Source organism: Mauremys mutica, chromosome 3, assembly GCF_020497125.1.
Source record: "Mauremys mutica isolate MM-2020 ecotype Southern chromosome 3, ASM2049712v1, whole genome shotgun sequence".
Classification (NCBI taxonomy): domain Eukaryota; kingdom Metazoa; phylum Chordata; order Testudines; family Geoemydidae; genus Mauremys; species Mauremys mutica.
In genome coordinates, this window is record NC_059074.1 from 118,492,932 (window position 1) to 118,518,870 (window position 25,939).

Genomic DNA, 25,939 nt, shown 5'->3' on the forward strand with positions numbered 1-25,939 from the left:
CAGATGAAATCTCAAGTCCCAGGCTGAGTTTTCAGGGCTGGTAGTCACAACAAGCCTGTGCTTAATTTTACTTGTAAATGGTGTAACTTTGATTTGGAAATCCTTGAGACACAATAAACATTGAACCACACAATGTTATTCTTAGAATTATTTTTCAGACTAGAACTTCCATAGATTCCAAGGCCAGAAGGGACAGTTGTGATCATCTCATCTGACCTCCTGTATACCACAGGCCATAGAACTTTCCTAAAATAATTCCTAGAGCAGATTTTTTAGAAAAACATGCAATCATGATATTAAAATTGCCAGTGTGGGAGAATCCACTATCACACTTGGTTGTTCCAGTGGTTAATTATTCTCACTGCTAAATATTTGTGCCTTATTTCCAGTCTGAATTTGTCTAGCTTCAATTTCCAGCCATTGGATCATGTTATATCTTTCTCTGCTAGAGCCCATTGTTAAATATTTGTTCCCCATGTAGGTTCTTATAGACTGCAGTCAAGTTCATCCTTTAGCCTTCTCTTTTTTAAGCTAAATTGATCGAGCTCTTTGAGACTATCACTACAAGGCATGTTTCTTCTTTGAGTAGTGTCCCTGTGGGTGCTTCATTTCAGGTGCACATACACCTCTCAAGCCCTGGATCGGAGATTTTCCATTAGCAATGTCTGCTTGACCTGCGCTTGCGCTCTGTACAACCTCATCTCTCTCTGCAACAGTATATAGGGCTGTGTAGGCAAACCACCTACAGTTCCTTCTCTACTACCTCGGCCTGAGATGGAGTTCTAGCGTGTCTGCCTCTTGTGTTCCTCAGCATGTTTTGTAGTTGTTTAGTGTTTCTGGTTAGAGTTAGTTGTGGTTAGTATGGAATTAGTTAGCTAGCTGTGAGAGGTTTCAGTTTTTCTTCTCCCCCATTTTTTCTGAGGATCTTATTTGGCCTGTTTGGGCATGCCTGTAGAGCCCTGCTCAGATACACAATTTATACCCGTCGATGCGGGTATCCACAAATATAAAGTGAATATCCGCGTACCTGCAGGACTCTAGCGACAGACAACAAGCAAGACCAGCAGGGCCATGGCCAGCAACCAAGGCAGGAACTGCAGCCTCAAAAGCAGCAGCATGTCAGGCCACCTCTTGCAGGAGCCAGTGCCCAGCCCAGGCAGCTCCTCCAGCATGGTTGTAGTGACCCCAGCCCTGCCCACTGGAGCAGGCACCAGGCTCACCAGCAGCTGTCCCTGGTCATGCTACTGTGTGCCAGACCCAAACACCCTTCCCTGTCCCTCTTCAGGGATCCTTCTCACGAAAGTCTGCTACATCAGGAGATAAACCATCTCCTCAGCATAGAAGCCATAGAACCAGTGCCCACACATCTAAGAGATGAAGGCTTCTGCTGTCACTACTTTTCGATATCAAAGAATATCTATACTAGACCTCAAGAGTGCTCAACAAATTTATCAAGCGCAGAAGTTCACAATGGTCACTTTGTCAATGGTTATTCCAGCACTAGAGAAAAGAGATTGGTGCTCAACACTCAACCTCCAAGATGCGTACTTCCACATTTTGATTTTACCAAGTCACAGACATTATCTCAGGTTCAGATTAGGCCAAGACCACGACCAGTACAGAGTACTCCCTTTTTGGCCTCTCATCAGTCCCCAGGGTATTCTCCAAGGTCCTCTCGGGTAGTGGCGGCCCTCTTATGCTCTCAAGGCATCATGATTTATCCCTATCTGGACGACTGCCTTCTCAGGGCACGTTCCTTCACAAAAGCCCAGCAAATCATTCAAACCAAACTGGACCTGTTCCTGTATCTGGCCTACAAATCAATGCACAAAAATTGATATTAACACCAATACAGAGGATGGAATTCATAGGAGTCGACCTCGACTCCATCCAGGCGAAGAGGTTCCTCCCACATCACAGATTTCTCAGGCTCTCCACACTGTTAGAGATGGTGCAATCCAGGCCTCAGATTTTGTCCAGACACTGCCACCAGCTTCTGGGGCATTTGCGTTTGGTACATCGGTTATAGCTCATGCCAGACTGGATGAGATCCCTCCAAGTGTGGTTCGGTTCAGTTTACAGGTCGAACAGAGATTGATTTATATGAAATGTGGAAGTCACCTTGGGAGTGAATTTCAGATGTGGTCTAAGAGTGACTTTGTTGGGGATGAACACAGTGAAGGGGGATGCGCCATCAGAGCCACTATCTCCCCTATCCTTCTTGGTGAGGTGATGGCAATCAGGAACACCATCTTCATGGAAAGATGTGTTAAAGAACAAGTGGCCATGGCTTCACATGGCAGTCTAGTCCATCCTTCATATGCTCGATGTGAGGAGAGCCTTGAACTTCTGTTTAGACAGGACAAGAGCTTTGAGAAAATCTCTTGAGACTTCCTCTCCATTGCATCAAAAGGTACAGTGATTTCAGCTCAGGGACTCTCCAAATGGGTCTCGAACTGTATCTTCGCTGTTACCAGATGCATAATGTAGCACCCCCATCTTCAATATGCACGCGGTCTACAAGATCGGTCTCCACTTCCATCGCCTTCTCCAAGGGCATCCCTATATCAGAAATCTGCAGGGCGGCTCCATGGGCATCTGCACATACCTTTGCAGAACATTATACTGTCCTGCGAGACTTGGGTGCAGACACCAGTTTCGGTGCCACAGTACTATCATCTGTAACAGACTCGATGCCAATGTCCCAGCCTCCAGTGGTGGGTACTCCTCGGGAGCCACCTATCTTGTGCAGTAACAATAGTTCTTTGAGATGTGTCCCCTAATGGGTGCTCCACAACCCGCCCTTCTCCCCTCTACTTTGGAATTCTTGTCAATGACTCTGCAATAGAGAAGGAACTGAAGAGGGTTCACCCATGCATGCTGGCTAGCCTCGAGACAGGCGAGGAGCAGTGTATATACGGGCTGAACGGACACTGCTAAGAAAGTTCTCTAATCAGGAGCACAGGGGCGCAGACACACCTACAGTGGAGCACCTATTGGGGGACACATCTCAAAGAACCAAGATGAGTAACTTCTTCTCCTGTATATATTTAGTATACAGTATGTGTATATATACGCATATGTATTTGACACACACAAACCTTCCATCAGCATTTCTCCAGTGTGGTGTATTTATAATTCATATTTCATGTTGTTGGTGCCAGCAAAGCACTTTTTCCATATTATTTTCTCCACTGCCTGGATAATACAATACTACTGATGGACTAGAAGCCACTGGTGAGGAAATACAGTAATGGACATGATGCATTAAAATGTCAAAAGGGAAAAATGGGAGGGAGGGGAAGAGGAATACACTTTAAAAAAAATCTAAATTACAAAAAATATATATCTTCTGAACGTTTTAAGTCCTAGATACGGTGAGTGTTGCCGTAATGGTTTCAGATATTCAAAGAGAGGAATGTTGTAACTACATTGTCTGCCAGTTTAACCCTTTTGATCTTGGAATTTAAGTTTACAATTATAATCATGATTTTAAAAAGCACACTTGTGACATGCAGTGCTTACATCACAGAAAGGTTTAAAGTGCTGCAATAAAATCTCTTTGTATTATTCCTGGGGCGAGGCATAGGGTTTCCTATTGTTTCCTATCTTCCTCCTGAACTTGGAGGTGCTGTTTTTCTCTACTGGGAAGTGTTGTGGAGTTCAGGAAGGTTAAGTACTCATTCAAGTTTCTATGCTTATTCAAACCAGGCCATTTTTAGATGTAAGGCTGCCAGCTGTGAAATCCCCAAAGTAAACTAAGCTAAGACAGCAACTAGTAGCTGTAATTGGAGCCAGCACTGGGGGCATTTCATCTATTGCCTTTGAAATAGGATCCTATTATAGAAAGCATCCTTCTGCCCAGTCTTCTCTCTGGCAGAATTCAGTTTTTCTTTTTTTATCGTTTCAACGGATAATATCCATGTTTATTTTAAAGCATTTTTTACATTTTTATTGATTTAAATTTTCAGTTACACAAAAGTATTTTTTCCTATTTTAATCTATTTAAATTTTCACGGCTGTGGGAAATTGTGGGGGGTCAGACATTAATTATTTCATGATAGTGGACACTGAGATGCAAAAGGTTAAAGCTTTATAATGGTTAACACACAAATTGTCAACATCACGTGAAAATATACAAAGTAAATAGCTTTACATCAAACTCTGAGTTCTCAAGCAGCCTTTTTCTTACTTTGCCCATCTGTAATTATTATCAGTAATCTATCATCATCATTGGAATATTTTTTCATCGATTTGTGCGTGAGCAGTCAGATCGATGTTTACTGACATTTACTGATAAAAATCTAATCCTCTCAAGCCAATATAACATTAATATACAATTATTGTGTAAGACAGAAGATGCGAGGGAGCTAGTCTTATTGAATTTCAGATTATCCACAACTCTAAAACTTCAAGGTGTTTCATCCCCTTCCAAAGACTCCCACACTTTTGATTTCCTAGAGGAGCCTTAACAAAATGAGTCAAAATGAGCCCCACCTTGCCTTCTATTAGTACTGCTTGGATACCAAAGCAATAAATTTCAGTCAGGGAGACTGCATTCTGCTTCCAAAAAAATCCCCCTACAGTTTCAATTGGATGATACGGTATTTGCTTTTTGGCCTAAACAGTTGTGTAGTGTTCCTGTGAACTGTTAAACATCTGCTGCGCTCCACCTCAAAGTTGGCTGCATTTCAGTGTTTTGGTGAAGTGATTTCTAGGTATACAAAGTTTCTAAGTGACTTTGGGATCAAAGGAAAGATATTAATGATAGTTGTAATTGAGCTTTCTAGCTGAGCTGCTAAACCAAGGTTGATGGATTTTTCTTTAAAGACCCTTGCCCCTCCTCCCTCCACCAAAAATAGCCATTTACTCCCAGCTGGCACTTTTTTTTCTTTTTTTCCCCCCTTCAAGTGAACTTCCTTTGCTCATGTTTTGCATTTGGGAGCAGAACCATATACAGGTTTTTCCTGAAGTAAGAAATTTTTCAGAAGGGGTAGAGTATAATTGAGCTAGTGTATACTTGTTAAACGAAAGAGAGGCAGGAAGCGTCTCTTTTAAGATTTTTATAAATATATATATTGTAAATCATCTCAAATTGCAGATAAAAATGTGTAAAGACAGCAGAAACTTCACACTGAACAAAATTATTTGTGTACTGGAGTGAAGGGAATAAATTTTTATCTGGAATTTTGTTTTACTGAAAAGCAAATCCATCATTTTGGAGTCCTGGGTGTCAGCAGGCTATAGATCCCACACAGGAATATGGAACCAATGATTTAGGAAGACTGTTTTTTGTTACTCATCCATCAAATGGACTGCTGTATGCTGTTCATGCCATTAGAGATCAACCACAGTCCTCAGGAATAAACAGTCCTTCCCTCCTTTGAACGTAACCATTTTTAAATAGTGAGAGCAAGGGTATATTGGGCAGGGACGGGGTGATTGATTCTTTGATAGTGGCTGTGAATTTTCGGAAATCTTAAAGATACTTTGATTTGATTACTGTCTCACTTCCAATTTTGGCTTAGTCCCTTTAGTTATTTAGAAAAGATGATTCCCTCTATTGGAATTATAGTTCTGTTAAAACAGATTTGCAGTATAGGAATCAATCTAGCTTAGGAACCTGCTGCCTCTGAACTGGATTTAATGGGAAACACAAATTAACTTCTGCTTTTAATGGAGAGATATTATCTTTATCGATGGAATACTAATAATACAGCGCTTCATCGATTGCTTTTCTAGGACAATCACAAAGCTTGGCTTCTTCAGGAGAAAGGGAGATGTCATTTTGAACACTGTTTTTGAATGATCAGGAGTATTTCAAGAGCCAGATAACAAGCTTTTGTAGATAGGATCAGTCTGTTGGCCAGAGAAACTAATGCTTTGCATCATTACCTTAATCTGAAGAACAGGAAGAAAATGTGTGTGATGTAGATGGGGACTGTAACGGGTCCGGACTCACCCCCGCGGCGCCTCCTGCTGGTCACTCCAGGAATTAGCTCAGTCCAGCGTTCGGAGCGCCCTCTGCAGGCCGGTGATCCACCGGTTTGCTACTGGCCCGAGTCCCTCCCAGGACCCCGGTGCCTCTTTAACCTGTAACTGGGTTTCCCCCTCCCCAAGGAACCCCCACCTTCTATCCCCACCTTGCCTCAGTTTATGGCTACTGCCAGTCATTGTCTAGCCCCACACTCTGGGGCAGACTGCAGTCTCAGCCAACTCATCCCTGGCAAGGAGGGTTTGGACCTGCTGCTTTGTCCTACCCCTGGGCCGCCCTCTGCAACCCACACTACCTTTGGCCTATAGCTAGGCTGCAGCCTGGGGCTTTCCAGGCTGGAGCTCCCCAGCTCCTCAGCCTTTCCCCAGCCCTGCTTCACTCAGGTACCTTCTCTCAGTTCTCTGCAGCCAGGCCCATCTCCCTCTAGAAACAGAAAGAGAGTGATTGGGCTCCTGGCTCATAGCCTTTTATAGGGGCCAGCTGTGGCCTGATTGGGGTGTGGCCCAGCTGCGGCTACCTCCCCAATCAGCCCAGCTTTGAGAGCAGCAGCTCTCAAGCCCTGCCAAGCTGCTTTTAAACCCCTTAAAACCAGGAGCAGGGCTCCACCCTGCTACAGGGACCATCATGGGAATCAAAACAGGGTGAAGAGTCCCTTGTTCCTAGTGGGCAGAATGGAAAAAGTGAAAGAACGATCAAGTCTCATTGTCACCTAACACATTCAATGTGCAACTCGTACAGCAGAGAGAAAAAAGGAAGGGGCTTGTACTTTAACAGAGTTGACATATCAAGGATATTCAGGGGAGGTTAAAAGAAAATAATGCCTTTCTCTTAAACTATAAACCTTTTGCAGCACGGACTCTCTTCCTATGTAGAATGGTGGAACATCAATTTTTATTGGGCCACTAGCTGCTAATGTAAGATGAATATTAATAATAAAGACATAAATACAGCTAATTCCAAAGTATAAGGGGTTACATTTCGTATGTTATGGGAGAGCTACCCAACTTCTCTCATCTACAGCTTTAGGTGTGTCTCTGTGTAATGATGATAGCAGATGCACTGAAACTGTCAAACTGTTCCTCTGACCTCAGTGAGTTTCTGGTGTCTTTTGAGCACAAGATGCAGGAAGAGCCTGCTGGGGATTTGTATTGACATATGCACCGTGTCACTAGCAGGAGAATGTCTGAATGCAGAAATCCTGAGGCTGATAATTATATTATTATAAATATTATTTTATTATTGGTAAAAATTAAATAGCTCCAGGCTGTTGGGCAAGAATGCTAGTGGAAAACCTGCCCCTCTGGAAATCACTTTTCAGGACCTACTGTCTTGATTTGCTCTCTCTTGCCATGTTGCTGCACCCTACTCTGTTGTGTTCAGTGTGCTGGGAGACAAAGGAAATTTACTCTGAAAATCCTGAACTTTGAAGTGCTGGCATTAAGTGATCAGGATTTTAGTTAGTTGCCAGCACAGTGAGCTTAGTAGAGCTAGGGAGTGCTCAAAAGTGATGCAAAAATGCGACTGAGCCATCATAAAATCTTGGTGGAGGGAAGTGTGAGAATCACCGTGCAAGATCAAAGTGGCAGAGGAAGTTGAGGATCCTGGATTCTTTTTGTGGCAGTAATACATGGGGGGAAATTGGATCAGTTCTTCAGCAATTGCACATAGGGAAGTGTGAAAAATTCCATGTCTGTTTCCCTTCGTTTATATTTTTAGTGCTACACATTGATGACCTTATGGCTGTTAATGCACCAGGAACAGATTCTCACCTGCTTTCAAGTAATTCATTCTGGAATTGGAGTTCACAGGGCATTCTGCTTTTTTAAGAATGCTATTTATAAACATACACAAAAATAGAAGGTACATAGAGAGAGAGTCATATGAGTCACTCCTAATTTTGGTTTCAAGTCAAACCAGACTAAACTAGCCCTCTTGGCATTCTGATTCAGCTTGACTGACTCCTTTCATTCCCATACTGTACAAGACAAGTTGGTTTTTCCAGCAAACCAGTTCACTTGCAAGTGGGTGGAGCAGGACCTTGCCTCGTGGTTGTAGTGGAAGTTCGGAGCAATGGCAAGCATAGAGCCAGGATTCAGGTGCCAAGTCACAAAAATCAGAAGTCAAGATCAGGAACACCAAGCTGAAGAGTAAGCCAAAGTCAGGGTTGAGAACCCAAGCCAGAGGTCGGGCAGGGCAGAGAGGCAAGAGTTAGGCTGAAGCAGGTGGGATCAAGGCAGGAGCAGAGCTGGAACAAGGACTGGAAGCAGGCTGGAACAGGAAGCAGAAGGGAGAGCCGGGCAAGCGCAGCTGAAGGCGTGGTACTCATTGAGTAGTTGCTGTGCTGCCACAGCTGCAAGGCTCAGCAGGCTGCTGACCACCCTGCCCTATGAGGAAGCACGACTACTTGGAGAAGGCTCCTTGGGCCCAGCTGAGCTTGCTGGGTTGTCTAGCGTCCAACTGTGCTCCTGACATTACTGTTCGGACTACAGAATCCCTCTTTGTCCCATTGCATGCTACACTTGGGCCAAGAAATGTATCTCCTCCTAGTGCTGACACATTATATCTCATAGGGACAATAGACAAGCAGCTGTCTTTAGAACTGCAGTTTAAATCTACCTTGTCAGTAAGGTAGCCGGGGGTCACTAAGAGAGCATAGCTTCAGTGTGATTACAGACCATTTGACTTGGTCAACTTTTCAGCAGTCCCATGTTCTCTGTCACCGAGCGTTATGTTGCATTTATCTAATACAGGTTGCAGTTGTCTGCAGATGATTTAGTTTATTCTTAAACTAGAAAATATAAGAGTAGACGCCTCAAAGCACATGGAAGAACAGTGTGTAATACAAATATTTTGGGAGATCAAAATTAGTGGCTAAATCCTGCAGTCATTCCACTAAATGTTGGCACATGTTTAAAAAAAATAAAAGACCATTGTTCACCTGGTGCTTTATGCAGGGTTTGTCTACACGGTAGGATAATATACATTAATAATATGTCGCACAGCAATTGGTTCATGTAGATCTTGCTGGTGTGCACTAAATGGTGCCTGATGCGCTTTAACATAGTACTGTTTTAAACAGCGTTAGGTTTAGGGAACCTTCAGTACACACCAGGAGTATCTATGCAGACCAGTTAAAGTGCAACACATTATTGTGCTTTAGAAATCACATCCCTGTAGTACGCATTGCTGCACCATGTAGACAAGTCCATATTGCAATACCACAATAGGATTATAAAGTCAAAGGACAATACATTTAGCTAAATACACCCATATGTGATCAGGAGCAAAGGAGATTAGTGATTTATTTCTGTGGGTTAGTGCTACATGTATCTTGTTATGTTACCTTGGGTATCTCTCCTTATGGCCATATTTTCAAAAGTGGCCTCTAATTTGAGTCTCCAGCTTTAGAAACCTCAGCCCTGCTTTTCAGATGTGTTGAGCACCTGCCTCTCCCATTAACTTCAATTGGAGTTGTGGATGCTCCGCCCTGAAATTCAGGACTTCCGTGTCTACAGCTGAGCACCAAAATTTGAGACCATTTTTGAAAGTCTGAGTCTTAATTCTGCTTCTCATTTTTCCTTATCTATAACACAGGGATAAAGAGACATATCCCATTTTGTCAGATGGTTAGAGGTATGTAGTTGAAAAAGCTAAGTAAATGCTATGTGGTGATGATGTTAATATTCATGAATTAGACTTGCATCTTTCTTTTCTTTTTCAGACTTTGATGTAATGTAAGTAATGCCACTACAATTCACTGGGCTTTAGATCCCAATGGAAAATGAGTAGGTGACCAATGAGGTGAACCATTTAGCAGCAAAAGTTTGCTGATTTGGTGACAGCCAGTAAATTAACAGATAAACACGTGGCTACAATTTTCAGATGTACCGAGCAGCATAGCTCCAAATCAGGCCAATAGAGAACTGAATGTTGGGTTTATTTTCCTCTTAGGTTCACATCTAAATGTAACCTTGAATGATAACGTGTATAGGAGATGCTGGGTGCTATCTTTTCCCTATGATGGTAGCAGATTATTCCACATTTCAGTGTTGCCTTTCATGCATGGTGATTGAGCAACCTAGTGTGAGTTGATTCCACTGATGTGGTATCAGTACATCCTCACTGGTACTAGCCTACATGCTTTTGTCATTGATATTTCATAATGTTTCTTCACTGTCATCTGCATTTCAAAGCCGTGGCCCCTCCCTGCCCACCTACCCACTCAAGCATACACTTTTCTTTTCCCTCCCGCTCCTGAAAAATGAATTTTATCAAAAGTCTTGGCTTGGTCTCAGCACCCATCACACCAGAAAGTTGTTTGTTTGTTTGTTTTTTAAATTATTATTATTGTTTTAACTCAGAGTTTCTCCACTAAACAAGGGAAGGGACAAATAGATGTTTGGGGAGTTTTATAGTAACAGCTAACAAAAAAAGGGAAGATTAAGTTTTAATATAGTGTTACATTATATTTGATTTTATGTGTGTATGTGTGTGTGTGTGTGTGTGTATATATATATATAAAATCAAATATACACACACACACACACACATACACTTACCTTTAAATGCCATTTTAAGGCTTTTGTAACTAGCATCCTGATCTCATACAATTTTGTTGTGGTTTAAGTTATTACTCACTGATGAGTTTCTGGTCAGAGCACAGCAAGCAATTACTTTTTTTTATTTTTCTTTCCTTTCTTTCTCTCTCCCAATTCACAACCTCCCTTGATGGCAGATTACAGCTTCACTTCTCCAAGGAAGCTCATAATGTGGCAAGGGGGAAAATCCATAACAAAAGTGTATGTGTGAGAGAGAGAGAATGTGAGTGTAAATCCTGCAGGGAAAATGTGTTTGTAGATCTCACTCCTGAATTACTCTCATTATAATAACCCATTTGGTGTCAGAGTATGACAGATTATAAGTGTTTATGGCTAGTCCCCGCTCAAGACAGATTTAAATAAAATACTTCTGGTTATTGTGCAGGTCAGTGTGTTTAAATAACAACCCCCCAAATCATACTTTGACATTTAAAAGAGAGAGGAAATATTGTCATGCGGCAGACCTAGCACAGATAAGCGCAAGGCAATTTGGTCAGTACACTGTGATTTGTGAGTACAGTCTAACATACTCATTTTCACAGCTTGTAATCAAATAGCCACCTTAGCAATGTGTCAGCATTAAAAAAAATACTCCTTTTAAAATGTTTACACAAATTACCCCCCTGAGATTCTACAGTGCATTCTCTGCAAAACCAATGTAGGTTAAAGATCTGGAGTAAATTTATGCCTAAAGACCTACAGAAAATGAGAGAACCTAATCCCCCCCCACACACACACACCGCAAAAGGTCAAACTCTGACATGTTTCCTTGCGAGGAGTAAGGTTTTACTTTTGTTCTTGCAAGAAGCTTAAACCACTTTTATCATTCTGAATAGCTAATCCTGACCCACCTCTCGAATTTCCTGATACTGTGCCTGGTGTTTCTGATACTCATTTTGTAATAAGTCATCAGGCCCAACCTGAGGAAGATGACTGCAAAGAGCTCTTGACATGAGATGGAAGCATTTAATAGGTACTAAACCAATAGACCAGTCAGCATTCCATAAAGTAGCTCAGTGCTATGAAATGGTTTCACTGTAAGAGCTTGAAATAGCCCACTAACCTACTGGTGATTTCAGGCCCAATTAAGTAATAGAACCTCAGTTTAAGGGACAGAATTCTTGCTCAGATAGCAGTGACTTCTATTATGCCATGGACTCCTGGTATTTTCTGTAATCTCTGTTCTTTCATAAAATTGCCTTGTTTTGCTTTGTTATAATGACCAGATCTAGCATTGCAACCCCCCTTTTTGAATGTAAGGATCACTACTTCAGCTCAGAATGCACGGTTAAATGAGATCTCTGCTACCGAGGCTACCCCGAGGTTGCTCTTTTTTACATAGACAAGGGCTTAAGTACCAATCAGTTCTCAGATTGATTGCAAATGAAAGAGAAATCCCCCTAACTTTCTTAAAGAACACTGCAAATGTGGATGTTTTGAAATAGACTAACTTCAGCTATGAGCTGAGATCACACCCTTTAAATAGTGAGTCCAAACATTTCTTACGTTCAATTTTATGTAAGAACTTTTGTAAGAGTTTTTGTGCTTCCCTGCTGATTATATGGGCCTTCTCAGCAAGGGAGAGTGATTGAGCCTCACAGGAACAGCACTAAAGGTGCTCAGGTCATTCCTCCCCCCATCTGTGCACACTCCTGCCTGCTTGCCATTTCTGCAACAGCATTGAGGTAAGGCCATAAAGAGGCTAAGCTCTATCCCCAGGTCTGCAAAGTGGCCCCAAGGAATGAAAAACATTCTGTAAGAGACTGGTAACTGAAAAAAAAGGGGCTCCTGCCTCCTAGGTTATCCCCCAACTGGGGTTCCATGCAGGGCTTGGGGAGGGAGGAATAGGTTTTTCCCAAACCTCCAGGTTTCAGTTGCTCCCTAGCCTCATGATAGGTGCTTGGGGAGTGAAGAAAGAGAGTTCACCTGGGCACCCCCAGTCCCTGTCGCTTATCTGCTCCATACAGGGGTCTTGAGAAAAGGGGACACTTTCAGTGTGCCAAACTTGTACACAATGTTATCATTGGGCCAACAGGGCCTATATCCAGAGGCCCCGGCCAATTGAGGGGCCCTAGAAAAATGGCCGCCTGCCCCGCCCACCCAACGCTCCTGCTGGCGAGCAGGTCAAGCCCCCGTGCCCTGACCCCATTTCCCCAGCAGGAGTTTGTGGTGGGTGGAGGGGACTGCAGGCAGAAGGGGTGGGGAGGGGGCCCCACTTGCTCTGGCCCAGGGCCCCACAAAAGATTAATCCGCCTCTGCTGTCTGATTCTGTGTTCCGAGTACATTCCTCAGAAGGCTTGGGGAAGAGCATGAATATGAACTCCTCTCCAGAACAGTAAATGGGAATGATGTCATCATGCTTAGTGCATGAGACAGGAAGAGCAACTATCAACAAAACAGTGAAACTGACAGTACACAAAGTGCTGTCAGTTCCACAAAGTAAATAAAAATATAGAATGTTTTCCTAATCTCGTTCAATCACTATCCTTAGGGATTACTTGTAGCAATAGTAGGTTAAAACAGAACAAAGGTGAATATAAGTGTGGCTTTTTGAGCTATTGATGTCACTTTATAATAGCCCAAATGACTTTCCTCCAAAGTGGAAAGAAAACAGTATGCTAAGGTGTCATAAGAGACATTAGAGATGGAAAAGACCTGGTTCGTCATCTAGTTCAGCCCCCTGCAAATGCAGAATTGTTCCCTACAGTGTATATTCCAGTGTATATGCCTTTTGTAGTCTATTTGTAAATGAGTAAAGGAATGGGATTTCCATCACTTCCATTAAAGGATAAATACCCCTCAAGGGGAGGGTGTTTTCCTTTACACTTAGCCTAACTTTTTTCTTTTTTTAATTTCTTCTTGTTATTCCTAGTTATAATCACTTGCATTCCCTTTAACCAGTTCCTTCCTTGGTGATCACAGCGTCAATATGATTTACAACTTATTGGATTTCTTCGGCAGTATAGTATACAGCTGATTAGTTAAGTTCTCACCAGTAGATGTCACGCCATGTGTAAAAACAGTTTTTTTAAAAACCTCAGCAATTAATTTTAATGTTGCCTTGCAAAAATAAAGAGTTTGGGGGGCATGTAGGGAAGAGATTGGTAATATATTTTCAAATAACTACTTCTTAAGCAATGTATCAAATACTTCAGTGAAACAACACAGAAGGAAGCATAAGATTTTCGACTTTATTCCAACAACCAACAGATGATGCTATGACCTTAAGCATATATAAATATGTTTAGCAGCTGCTGCGTAACATATTTATAAGTGTTTAGTGACTTGGAGGTTAATCAAAATGAGTTTGGTGATCTCCGCTCAGTTCTTAATGGACTCTACTTCATATTATAGCACTGATGCAGCACAGTTTATCACAGTCAGCCGTCTTTACTCAAAGGGAGACCAACTGTGAAGTGAGAATTAGAGGATGAAGTAATACCTACTTTTTACCCCTTACCAGAAACTGTCCATTCCAGCCCATCATAGAGCAGTACTGTTGGTGAGGTGTGTATTGGACACTGCACCTGACCCAAGATAAAACAGTCTTTACTCAGATAAAGTTTTAGCTATCAGGGTCTCTAAATTGTTCCGTATGTAATATAGTTCAGTATTGGTCAGTACTTTGATAGGATACTGCCAAAGAACACATAAGTTCTACAGAACTGGTGCTTGGTGATTCTCTGTTTCCTTACTGAACCAATGCGCTAGGATAGAACTGGATTATAGTGAAAACTGCAGTTCTTCTCTGAATAGTGTCCCTGTGGATGCTCCACTTGAGGTGCACATGTGCCCCTGTGCCTTTGATTGCAGATTTTTGGTAGCAGTGCCTCTCTTGTCAATAAGCAATCTCTGTTAGTGACAGGCACTCCCACTGCATTCATTGCTTGGGAGACTCTCATGTTCTCATGCTTTTCTTTTACGGGAGGATCCCATAAAAACTGGGAAATTAAGTGTAAACTATTAATGAAGGAGCAAGCTTTAAACCCAGTTTTAGGCGCTGGTACAGAGAACCCCCATGTCTGTCGATGCCCCGTCATCATTGAGATCACTATCACAGAGAGCTTCCAAGGAGAAAATGACACTGAAACCCCAGTCTCCAGCACTGTCCTTGACCGAGTTACGGATAAGCAAGCCACCAGTGCCAAGAGCTTTCTATTCCAAGTGTAAGGAAGGGGTTAAGAGGAACAAAACAACAGAGTGTTCCTCATCAAAGATGATCCGGTCACCAGGGGCCTCAGGCTCCGAGACGAGTGCTAGTGAGACTCTTGAGTACAGTGGGTACTGTGAAGCATGTTAAGATTTCAGCTGCGTCCCATACATCAGTGGTAAAGGGCTTAGTACTGAAGACTGCTACTGCAAGGGATCAGCTTCAGTGGAATCCTTGACCCCCTCGATACCAACATCTGCACCTCACATAATGGCCTTTGCAACACCATCAGTGTCAGTTCTGAGTTCTGTTGTGCTTCTGCTACTGCAGGAATTCTGGTACTCGAAACACCTTATGGTATTGAGTGAGTCTGAGTCTCCACTCCTTGTAACCTCTGGATGCCTCTCAGTCCCGAGATTGGCTGGGTCACTGACTGCTCATGTTTCTAGGAGACCTGCCTCTTCTCCACCTTTGACGATCCATGAGGAGGGGTTGTTACCTTTAATACAATATGTGGAGGAGCATACTGACTCAGATTCTGAACTTTCTCCTCAAGGATCCCCAATTTGTTCCAGGAGATGTTATTCCCCATTGCAAATACAACAGAGGAAGGGCACCAGAAGACCCCTGCCTTCCAACACTTGGGATGCCCAGCATTAGTTTCCCCCCTGTGCCTTATGATCTGCCTTATTGGGATACATGGGCAATGTACTGCCAGCAGTTTTGAGGGACCTCAACTCAGTCCCAGAGGAAACCACAGGACCCCATTTCCCAGGACCATCCGTCCCTCCTCCCCATTCTGTGCCAGAGGAGACCTTTGAGGAGCAAGAGGCAAGGGCAGACAAGAAGGTTTTTATTTTCTTATCCACCACCAAACTCTCTGGTCATGGACGCAGTCAATTAAAAGGAGCATGTAGCTTACCCAAATAATAAGGACCAGAAACATCTGACTACATGAACTATGAAAATATGACTACATGAACTATGAAAAGTTAATGCTTTTATTGACCATTTACCGCATGAATTTCAAGAACAGTTAAGCACATTTTAAAGGAGGGTCAGTTTTTGGCAAAAACTTCACTTCAGGCTTCATTTGATGTGGCAGACACTGGAACCAGGTCTATTTCCACGGCGGTAGTGATGAGGCAAGCTTCCTGGGTTCAGTTGTCCAGGTTTCTGCAGAAGGTGCAATCAGCTGTGGAAGATTTACCTTTCGATGGCCAGAAACTTTTAGCAGAGTCCACGGACGAGTCTCTAAAGGATTCTCGGACAACATTTAGGTCTTTAGGGATATACACATCTATAAATAAAAGGAAGTTTAGTAGTTGTCAGTCAACATAAAGATCCTGCCCTGCTCAATTTTCCACCAGAACCAACAGCTAAGAGGTCAAGGTTTTCAAAGAAAAAGCCTGCAACTGTCATGACTGCTTTATCCCAGTCTTCAACATCGTTCAAATGCCAGTTTTGATGGTTTTGTTGAGAATCCAGACCACCCAATGACCAGGTGTCATCAGCCACATGACACAACCCCCTTCCTCAAATTGGACATTCCCTCTCTCTATTTCATCAAGCGTGGGAGGTTATAACACTGGACAAATGAGTATTGGAAGCCATTATTTCGGGTTATACTGTCCAATTTACCTCCACCCCACCCTTCCAATCCTCTTCCCCATCCCGCATCAGGGACCCCTCTCACAAGCAATTGCTGACACAGGAGATCTCATCACTCCTAAGTCTAGGAGCCATAGAGTCAGTTCTACTTCAACACAGGGGGAAAAGGTTCTATTCAAGATATTTTCTGATACTAAAGAAAAATGGGGGTTGGAGGCCAATACTAGATCTCAGACAATTGAATAAGGATTCCAGACACCTGAAATTCAGGGTAGTCTCCCTAGCAGTTATAATTCCCTCCATGGAATCGAGGGACTGGTTTGCAACCCTCATCCTCAAAGTTACCTTCTTCCATGTAGCGATACATCCTTCCCACAAAAGAGTTCTTTTCACTTTCAGTCACAATCATTACCAGTATCGGGTCCTACCCTTTAAGCCTGTCATCCACTCCAAGGGTGTTCTCAAAATCATGGAGGTCATCGATGCCTACTGCCATTGTCTAGGAATAATTGTCTTTCCCTACTCCAATGATTGTCTTCTCATGGGTCAGTCATATCAGGAGGTGTGATCGGCAGTTCGACCAACTTATCTGTTCTGACGTCTAGGCCTGCATATAAATCTTGATAAATCAAGGCCCCTGTACAACAAATTCTCTTGATTCTGGAGTCGATAGGGGGCAGAGCTTATCTCCCTCTCCACGGGTTCCTTGTGCTAAAGAAACTTATACAAAGATTTCAGCTCAGCCGACAAGTTCCAGCAAGGATATGTCTGAAACTGCTGGAACACATGGCATCTTGCATTTTTGTAACACAAAACACCAGGTTGTATGTTCGATGTCTCTGGGGTAGCTTAGGACTGTTTATGTATCCAACAAACGCAGTGTCAACAAGCAGGTATCTGTACCCAGTCAGGTCTTACAGTCATCTGGTGGATGAATCCGTTCGAAGTTTTGTGCAAAAATCCTGCTCAACCAGAATCCTCTACAGTCATATTAATATTGGACGCTTCCATCATGGCATGCAGAGCACATTTGGGTTCTCCCACAGTCCAAGGTAAATGGGCACAACACTTGCACATCAGTCTGTTGGAATTGGAATTAAGGACTGTCAGAAATGCTTGCCTCCACTTTCTTCCCCTACTCAAAAACAAGTCCATCAAGATCATGACAGACAACATAGTGTGTAGAGAAGGAACTGAAGGTGGTTTTCCTGCACAGTGCTGTATGCCTTGGTATGGGGCACAAGGATGTGTAGGGTGCATGTACAGGCCCAATGGGCACTGCTACCAAAAATCTCTGATCAAAGGCACCGGGGAGCATGTGCACCTAAAGTGGAACACCCTCAGGGACACAAGAGCTCCAGTTATTGCTCAAGGGGAGTAACCTCTCTTTCTGCCATTTATTGTCATTGTGGTCATTCAGGATTCTGAGGCACTTTTTCAAAGATTGGGTAGGTTTTTGGATGTCCTGGCCAAAGATAACCATCTCATTACATTTACCTAATTCCCACCTGCAGTTTCAACTGGAAATAGTTTTCAACTTCCTGTTGTATAATGTTATTGTGCACTGCTTAGCAAGTGTCATGTTTGATCACTGTGGTAGGTGATGTGATCCCATTATATAGTTTGTGTGTCAATTTAAAAACCCCCAGGCCTACAACCAGATCTTTACAGATGGATCCTTATACCTCCCTGGAGCCCCATAGTTAATAAAACAATTTGGCATGAAGGATGCTATTAAGAAGATATGGTATTGTTGTAGTACTGTTATAATATTGTTAGGTAAAAAGCAAGTCCTTACTCACCTCTCCAGCACCCGAGTTCGTGCGGAGTTGGTATGGGGCTCACAATCTGTCAGAGACCAGACAACATTTCGTTGATCAACGGGCTCACACTATCCTTAGCTTAAAAGGCTTCGGAGTAAGTGTGGCAAGTTTATTAGGGGTGAGCATCAATATTTATACACAGAAGTAAACAAAGTGATTAACAGATCATAATGGTCATGCATAATCAAACAAGATTCTACAGGATAAAACAGGTTAAAATGTAAATTTAAAAAGACAAAAGGGGAGATGGCTACTTAAGGGGAGGGGGGGTGTCATGAGTAGTTCGCAGGTCAGAGCTTTGATTAAAAGTTTCAGACAGAGACATCAAGTCTGGGTTAAGTTTAAGCTCATCAAAAGTTCAGACTCAACAATATTATTGAATGAAGAGCATTTTCTGTTTGCTTGCTAGGTGGAGATCTGCATTGTTTCTTTAAAAGCAAATGGCAGACATGAGAGAGACTTGGCCTCTGAAGCTTATTTCCTGTCTCTCTTTCCCATCCCACCCCTTGAAAGAACCTTTCAGAACATATGTTTTGTGTATTATGCCATAGAACGAGATATGCAGGTTTTCCCCATTTTGTTAGTATTTGTAGCCCTTAATGATAAGGATCTCATTTATTCAGAGTAAAAAGCTTTTTTCCACCAGATATACTTGTGATATATAACAGTTTTTAGCCAAAACTTTGAGAAGTGCTTTCTTTTGAAAGGTTACGATATTTACATAAGAAAGCTTGATTGTAACACTGAACTCTTTTGAAGTTGTTGCCAAATGGTCCTACTCTTTATTTCCTTTTATAATTTCCCCTTGGAGATTTGCCCCACTATGCATTTTTTAAAAAATTCCCTCCACAACTCATCGCATGCTTCAGCAGAGAAATGACATTGTATGGCAGTTGTCTCATTCATATCAAAAGAAATCCTTTGCCTCTTCGCAGGAGTGACAGAGCAAAGGACAAAACTGATTTGTTTAAAAATGCTTTATTTAGACAACACATTCTCTACTCCTTTAAAGAAATTCACAACTTATTTGGAAAAATTAAGCCAAATGCTCTGTACCCCACTCCCAATGGAAAAGATCAAGTCCTGTCAAAGATCTTGGAAATCTAACATTATTTTGCAAACAAATTAAAAAATATTGAAGCTAGTCAAATCATTCAGAAGTTGTAGGTTTGGTTTTATGTTTTGGGATTGGTTTGTTTGTTCCATTTTGGTTTTTTTGTTTTTATTTTACATATATATATATATATATATATATATATATATATATATATATATAAACCATAATGCTGAAAAAAGCATTTGTACCAAACCTGCAATCTGACACCAAAAAATGCCATTTTATGTACTTGTAAGGTAGTTAAATGTGAGTCGCTAAAGGTGGGTTTGTAACTTTTATTTTGTTTTTTGAAAAGCACAAAATAAAATTTATGAGACGTTTAATGGAGAAACTCTTAGATTTGAGGTTTGTATTTTCACACATAAGATATGCATACACAAGTATACTTGTGCATGTGTTTTTATATTTGTATATATGTATGATGAATATCAATATGTGTGCACAGACCTAAGTATACCAATGTATGGTACATAATTACACTAGAGATGTAAGGAATAAAGGGGCTATTTTTTTGAGTGGAATGGGCATTGTGTTTACTATAAAGAACTGCAAAACCAGTAGTTTACACAACTGAGCAAATTCCTTTTGTTCATGAAAATTTGCTAGCCCAGGTACAAAATCTTCTGTCTAGCCTTTACTAGATTGATGATAATTTTTAAAAAATTAATGATATTTTACTTGTTCTTCAAAAAAAAAATACTGGTTCCTGGTGAGTGGAGGAGTATCATTTGGCAAGTCTTCATTTGGGACACCTTTTTGTGCAAACTAAGATCCCAGTCATGCAAACATGTATATACATGAGGGTAACTTTTAAGCATATTAATAATTCCATTGAGATTTCTTTTGTCAGTAATGAACATACGTACCTGTACGCAGGATTGCAGCCTGGTGTACGTTTTGTACCATGCTGTAATCAAGTCCATAATCAGGTTCTTTACCTTAATTCTTTTGGTGTCATCTACTGAAGGACTGAGTCCATAACCCTGTGAACAAAGTCAGGACTGACAAGAGAAAAATCTACTGTAGTGCAGTATCTTGGTGTTGGGGGGAAGAAGCAGCAAGCAGCAATATATGACATTCACATGGTTTGATTTGGAAATTCCATTGAAGCTACTTTTGGCCATTAATGGTTCTCAAAGAGCCCAGGATGTGTAGATACGTTTTCATGTACACCTAATGTTTACTCTCCACCACAAGGATATGAAATCTTATTGCAAACAAGACACCTTTGATAAGAGCAAATAAGTGAATTTCCTAAAAATGACCCCCACTCACCCAGGATTTTTTGTTTTGTTTTTGGTTTTGTTTTGTATTTTGGGGGCGGGGAGGTGTATGGCTTTTGTGACAGACAAAGGAGCTTTAATATAGGTTCAAAAAAACTTTATTTTTTAAACAGAACTTGTCCCAGTTGCTTTTCTTATGCCAATTTCAAATTCTCCTTTCTCCCTCCTCCGAGTCCATCACTCTATTCCCTTGGAACATATAATAATCTATACCTCCTTGTGTGATGTTATGTTGTATCAGTTCAAATTAATAAGTGAGTACATTTTTGGAGGTTTGTGTTTGATCTAATTCTGTCTCAGATTATACAGTAACTAATTCAACACTAATAGCCCCCCAGTGCAGGTAAAAAACTAATTGCCTGCCTCTTCCTTAGCTACCTGTGAATGCTAAGAGATGAATGCTGTGACAAACCGTAACACACCCAGCAGTGAGATAGATACGTAATGAGAGCCTGTGCGTGTGCTTTCTCTTCACATAGGCAAGGCAGTTTTCCTGGCATGAATCAGAGTGGTATTATGGGATCCAGTTCTCCCTACACGCAGCCGATGAACAACAGCTCTGGCCTGATGAACCCACAAGCTCCTCCTTACAGCATGGCACCTAACATGGTGAACAGTTCAACAGGTAATGGTGGGTAACGTTTCAGGAGTGACCTTCCTCCATGAATCTCTTTAAAGGTACAAGCCCTCGAATGATGGCATAGGGATTATCCTTTATACAGTTTATAAAGTGCATGTTGTTGACTCTATACTGAGTTGAGGTGCTCAGATTTTTTGGTGAAATACTTGATACATTTCTGCTACGATCAAATCCTCTCACATAGTGTGTACATGAATGTGATGACTTTGAAAAGTTATGGCAGCATATTTGAAGTTGGGTCCAAACTTGGCTTACCTTTTGGGGCGTGTGGAGGTGCAGAGAGAGAGACTCTTACATTTTCAAAAGTGACTAATTTTGGGTGCCTTACTCTTTGAGATCCCAACTTGAGACAGTGAAAATGGGCCTGATTTTTAGAAAGCACTGAGCATCTGTCTTCTGAAAATCAGATCACTTCAAGTTGCTGTAAGTTGGGCACCCACAATAACTAGTTACTTTTGAAAATGTGTACCATATACATTGTATTGCAAAGTCACTATATCTATACAGTGCTTCTTTCCTTTGCTTGTTGACATTTACTATATGAAATAATTGGATTCAGTCATAACTGGAAAAAAGTGCCAAATGCAAACAAGATATATTTGAAATACCTGCTAAAATTGTATTACAGTTTTTGTGCCTTGCACTATGGGAATTTAAAATTATTATTAGTACTGTTATTTGTTGCACTGTGTGTGGCTTCCATGCCCCGTAGCACCTGTGAAAGAGAGACAAATTAATGTAATTCCCTGTTGATAATAAGCTTAAAGTGTACAATAATATTGAGAGGCTCGCCACCTCATCTGAAATGTTAACAGCTAAATTCTTGCAAGATCATATCTGAGTAAGAGTTTGTCCTTTTGATTCTCCAAGACATTAGGGAGTTTTGGATAGGATTTCAATGACCCTAAGGCAGTGATACCCAGACTGAAGCGCCCGAGCCACAGGTGGCTCTTCAGTGTGCCTCCCGCAGTTCTTTGCAGCACCCGATATTAAAACACTGTCTGATTTAATTAACCAATCTAAGTTATTTAACCACTCAGTATCTTTTACTATGTTGGAGCATAAGCTTTCGTGGGTGAATATCCACTTCGTTGGACATATTCACCCACGAAAGCTTATGCTCCAATACGTCTGTTAGTCTATAAGGTGCCATAGGACTCTTTGTCACTTTTTACAGATCCAGACTAACACGGCTACCCCTCTGATATTTTACTATGTTATTAACCAATTGTAGTTGATAAAATAATAATGCTTGGTCAGTCATTTTGCTGTGCGAATAATATACATTTTTATATCATGTATTATTTCATAGTAAATTAAACAATGAATTCACATTCTTTTGGGTAATGTTAATTGCTAATTTGGCTCCTGAACCACTGAGGTCTGAGTATCCCTGCCCTAAAGCATAACTCCAGAATGCTTGAGCCCAAACCTTTGAGTCTCTATCAGTGCACTTGCTATTTATAGTTATTCTTCTTGAAAAAGCTTTGGTTTTTGTGGGGTTACTAGGAAGGTGTTACAAAGGTCAGGCAAGTTGATGGGATTCCTCTCTTCAGCTGGTACAGTACCTAACTTACCTTTTGTTGCTTAAGCAGTACAGCATGTCAAGTACAAGATGAACTGTATCTTACCAAGAGCCTCAGGTTTTATATCTTTCTCCCAACTCTACCCTCCCTGTTTCTTTCCTCCTTCTTTCTCATCCTTTCTAATTTTTTTCCTCTTCAACTATCAGTCCTCTTTTGCTTTCAGATAGTAAACGGACAGTGACATCATAGTACCTAATAATGTCCAGGGTTTTTTTTCCCTTGACCACAATTAAGCAGAGGTATTCCCAGCTAACATATTTTTCAAGTGCTCATGGTATGTTTTCTGTTAGTGGAAGAAAAAATGGAATCAGAGAGATTTTAAAAAATAAAATAAAATAAAATTGCTTTTCCTTAACATTGGCTAGGCAGCCGTTTATTTCTCCAGGCAGCACACTTACATTCTGGACGAAAAGGGAAAAGCTATTGAACAGGCCATTAGTTAATGCCTTGCATTTTCCCCCACCACCGCTGTCCCAGGTAATATTGTATTTGGGTTGTGTAGTTATGTGTTTTGTCTGGCTTGCTGAAATAAAATTACTTCTGAGCATTGAAACTACACTATAAATTCTGGCTTGCCATTAGCAGCAGTAATTTTTCCTCCTTTTTCTTTGGCCCCCAGAGCTGCAAAAATAACCAACAACAAACAGATGGCAGAGTTCCCTGCCTAAGAAGATTTATGTATTCCTAAGGAATAACCAGTTTAAAGGAAGATTCACAGAGGGGTTTTTTTGTTCAGATAATTCAGCCATTCATTATTTCATACAGTGGAAATCTGTTCAATGCAAGGCCATTTATCCTAACAGTCTTTTGTATGGGCTAGTCATATCCTTTTTATTGTGTTATGCATTCTGAAATATTGGATTTTTAATAATTTAAACATTTATCAGAGGTTTTTTTCCTCTTGTGCATTTGTGAGGTTTTCCTTTTGTTCCAGTCTTATTAATTTGGAGGTTACCCAATGGGAAGTGAAATATGAGATGTGAGCACACACACCATATGTGTATTGTGCCGTACTGCTTCTTGAAGTAGGACTACAAGAGAGCATATGCACTATGTCAGACCAGGGTGAAAAGAAAAGAGGAGCCTAATTTGAGAATACGTTGGTGGTGAGCAAAGGGAATTCTCCATTTCTCCCATGTCCTGAAACATCCCCACCCCCAGTCCACCCACATCAAGCAAGAAAGAGGTTGAACTTCCAAGATAAGAACTGCTCTAACTGCAGTAATTATGATAACTTTGTGCTGGGTAGAGGGAAGACGTGGGGGTTGTCAGAATGCTCTGTTCTTGCTGAAGTGCAGCATTTGAGGAGGTAAAGAGCGTACAGATAAAGACTGTTACATGACTGAAAATGGGATTTACTGTGCCATTGACACCAACTTTGCTGAGTGGCACTTCAGCCATTGTTCTGCTAAATTAAGACAACATGGCAGTTAAAATGTGTTTTAGGTAGTGTACAGGGCCAAAAAAAAGCCTCTTGTGTAGTGACAAATTGTTACAAGCTTCAGTGAACAAGTAATTATTTAAATGGAGCCAGCAGGAATATGAATGTGACAACTATTTCTTCATCTATAATGCCAGGGGGAAAAAAACAGTAAGCACGAGGGGATTTTTTTAAAAAACACAAGCATATCTTAAGAACTTACTCCATACAAGAGAGAGGGATTTTGTGCTGATGTTATTAGGGATTATTTCTACAATGGTTTTATTCAAAATAGAGTTGCATTGTTGCTCAATATGACCTAATATTTGTTTTTGCAGATTGGATTTTTATTATTAATTAATATTTATTATTCCCAGTCCGCCCTGTTTTTTCCTTTGGTATTTTAAATCAAACAGATGCCACAAGTTCCACAGAAGATAGCTTTGCAATTCTACATCTTGTCACTTAAGCAGTCACCGTGTATAAAGCAGAACACATTCACAATTTCTGCTGACACAGAGTAATTTAGGAACATAGGAGTTGCCAGGCTGGATCAAACCAGTGGTCTGTCTAGTACAGTGTCCTCTCTATGACAGTACCAGATGCTTCTGAAGAAAGTGCTAGAATCCCTTGACAATTATGAAACAAACTGCCATAGAAGTTTTTCCTTTTCCCTCCCCCCCATCAGCTTTTATCCTGAAATACACGGGTTTATATCTCTTAGATATATTTTATCCTATTTAGACTTAAATTGACCCAATAGTTTGCTTTTTTTTTTTTAAAGAATAACACAAATTTTTCACAAAACTTAAGCCCAATAAAAAATGTTTTCATGAGGTGGTTTTAAAATTCTAGTGGAAATTGATTATTTGAACAATCAGTCCCATGGAGCCCTTGCATCTCAAATGTTTCAGCACTGTGCTTGTGCATGAGAATCAGAAAGTGACATTGAGGCCATTTTACCCTACAGGGCCTGTAGTTACTGTGCCATAGTTATGCCAGTATAGCCCCACAGTGTAGACGCAGCTTACGATGACAGAGTGGGTTTTTCCATCTCTGTAGGACTACCTCCTCCCTGAGTGTCAGTAGCTAGGTTGATGTCTTCCATCAACCTGGCTGTGTGTACGCTGGGGGTTAGGTTGACATACAATGCTCACAGGTGTGGATTTTTCACACCCCAAGTGCCATAGCTATGTCAACCTACATTTTAAGTGTAGACCAGGCCTGATTTCCTTTGCACTTCCACAGATGCATAATACATTGACCAGAACTTCATCTCTCTCCTATTGCAAGGGACAGCCCTCATTACAGACCCAAGTTTTCTGTCCCACACAGACCTGGCATTTTCTTTCTTTTATTATTGATTGTAAATTATTTACCTCAGAAATGCCAAATTATGAAAATGAGATCCTGGAAAATGGTGTTTGTGCTAAAGAAATTGAAGGGACACTGTCAAGTTAAAAATCATACATATTTTTGTAATTGGCCAGGTGCTTGATACAGATAACAATTACGTTATTAAAAATTAGAAATTTTTTAGAAAATGAATATATTTTTCACTATGTTGCTATTTAGTTACATTTCCATTTTTCTGATCTCTTACAATGAAAATGTGCCTCATATTTCTCATCAGTAACTCCTCTGGCTGATAAAGCAGCATTGCCAAGGAGCTTCCCAGAGGGTCTCAGTTTTCTATAGGGATGAGGGATAATCTCC

General features: G+C 41.2%; 1 protein-coding gene across 11 annotated transcripts in view; it reads left to right on the forward strand.

The window, feature by feature from the left end:
* Positions 1-25,939, forward strand: part of ARID1B (AT-rich interaction domain 1B) — a 413,974-nt gene that overhangs the window by 336,060 nt on the left and 51,975 nt on the right. For all 11 annotated transcript variants that reach the window (XM_045009633.1, XM_045009635.1, XM_045009634.1 and 8 more), the window contains one exon: positions 21,057-21,202. In XM_045009633.1, the coding sequence (XP_044865568.1) occupies positions 21,057-21,202 (146 nt within the window). The remainder of the gene's footprint in view (positions 1-21,056; positions 21,203-25,939) is intronic.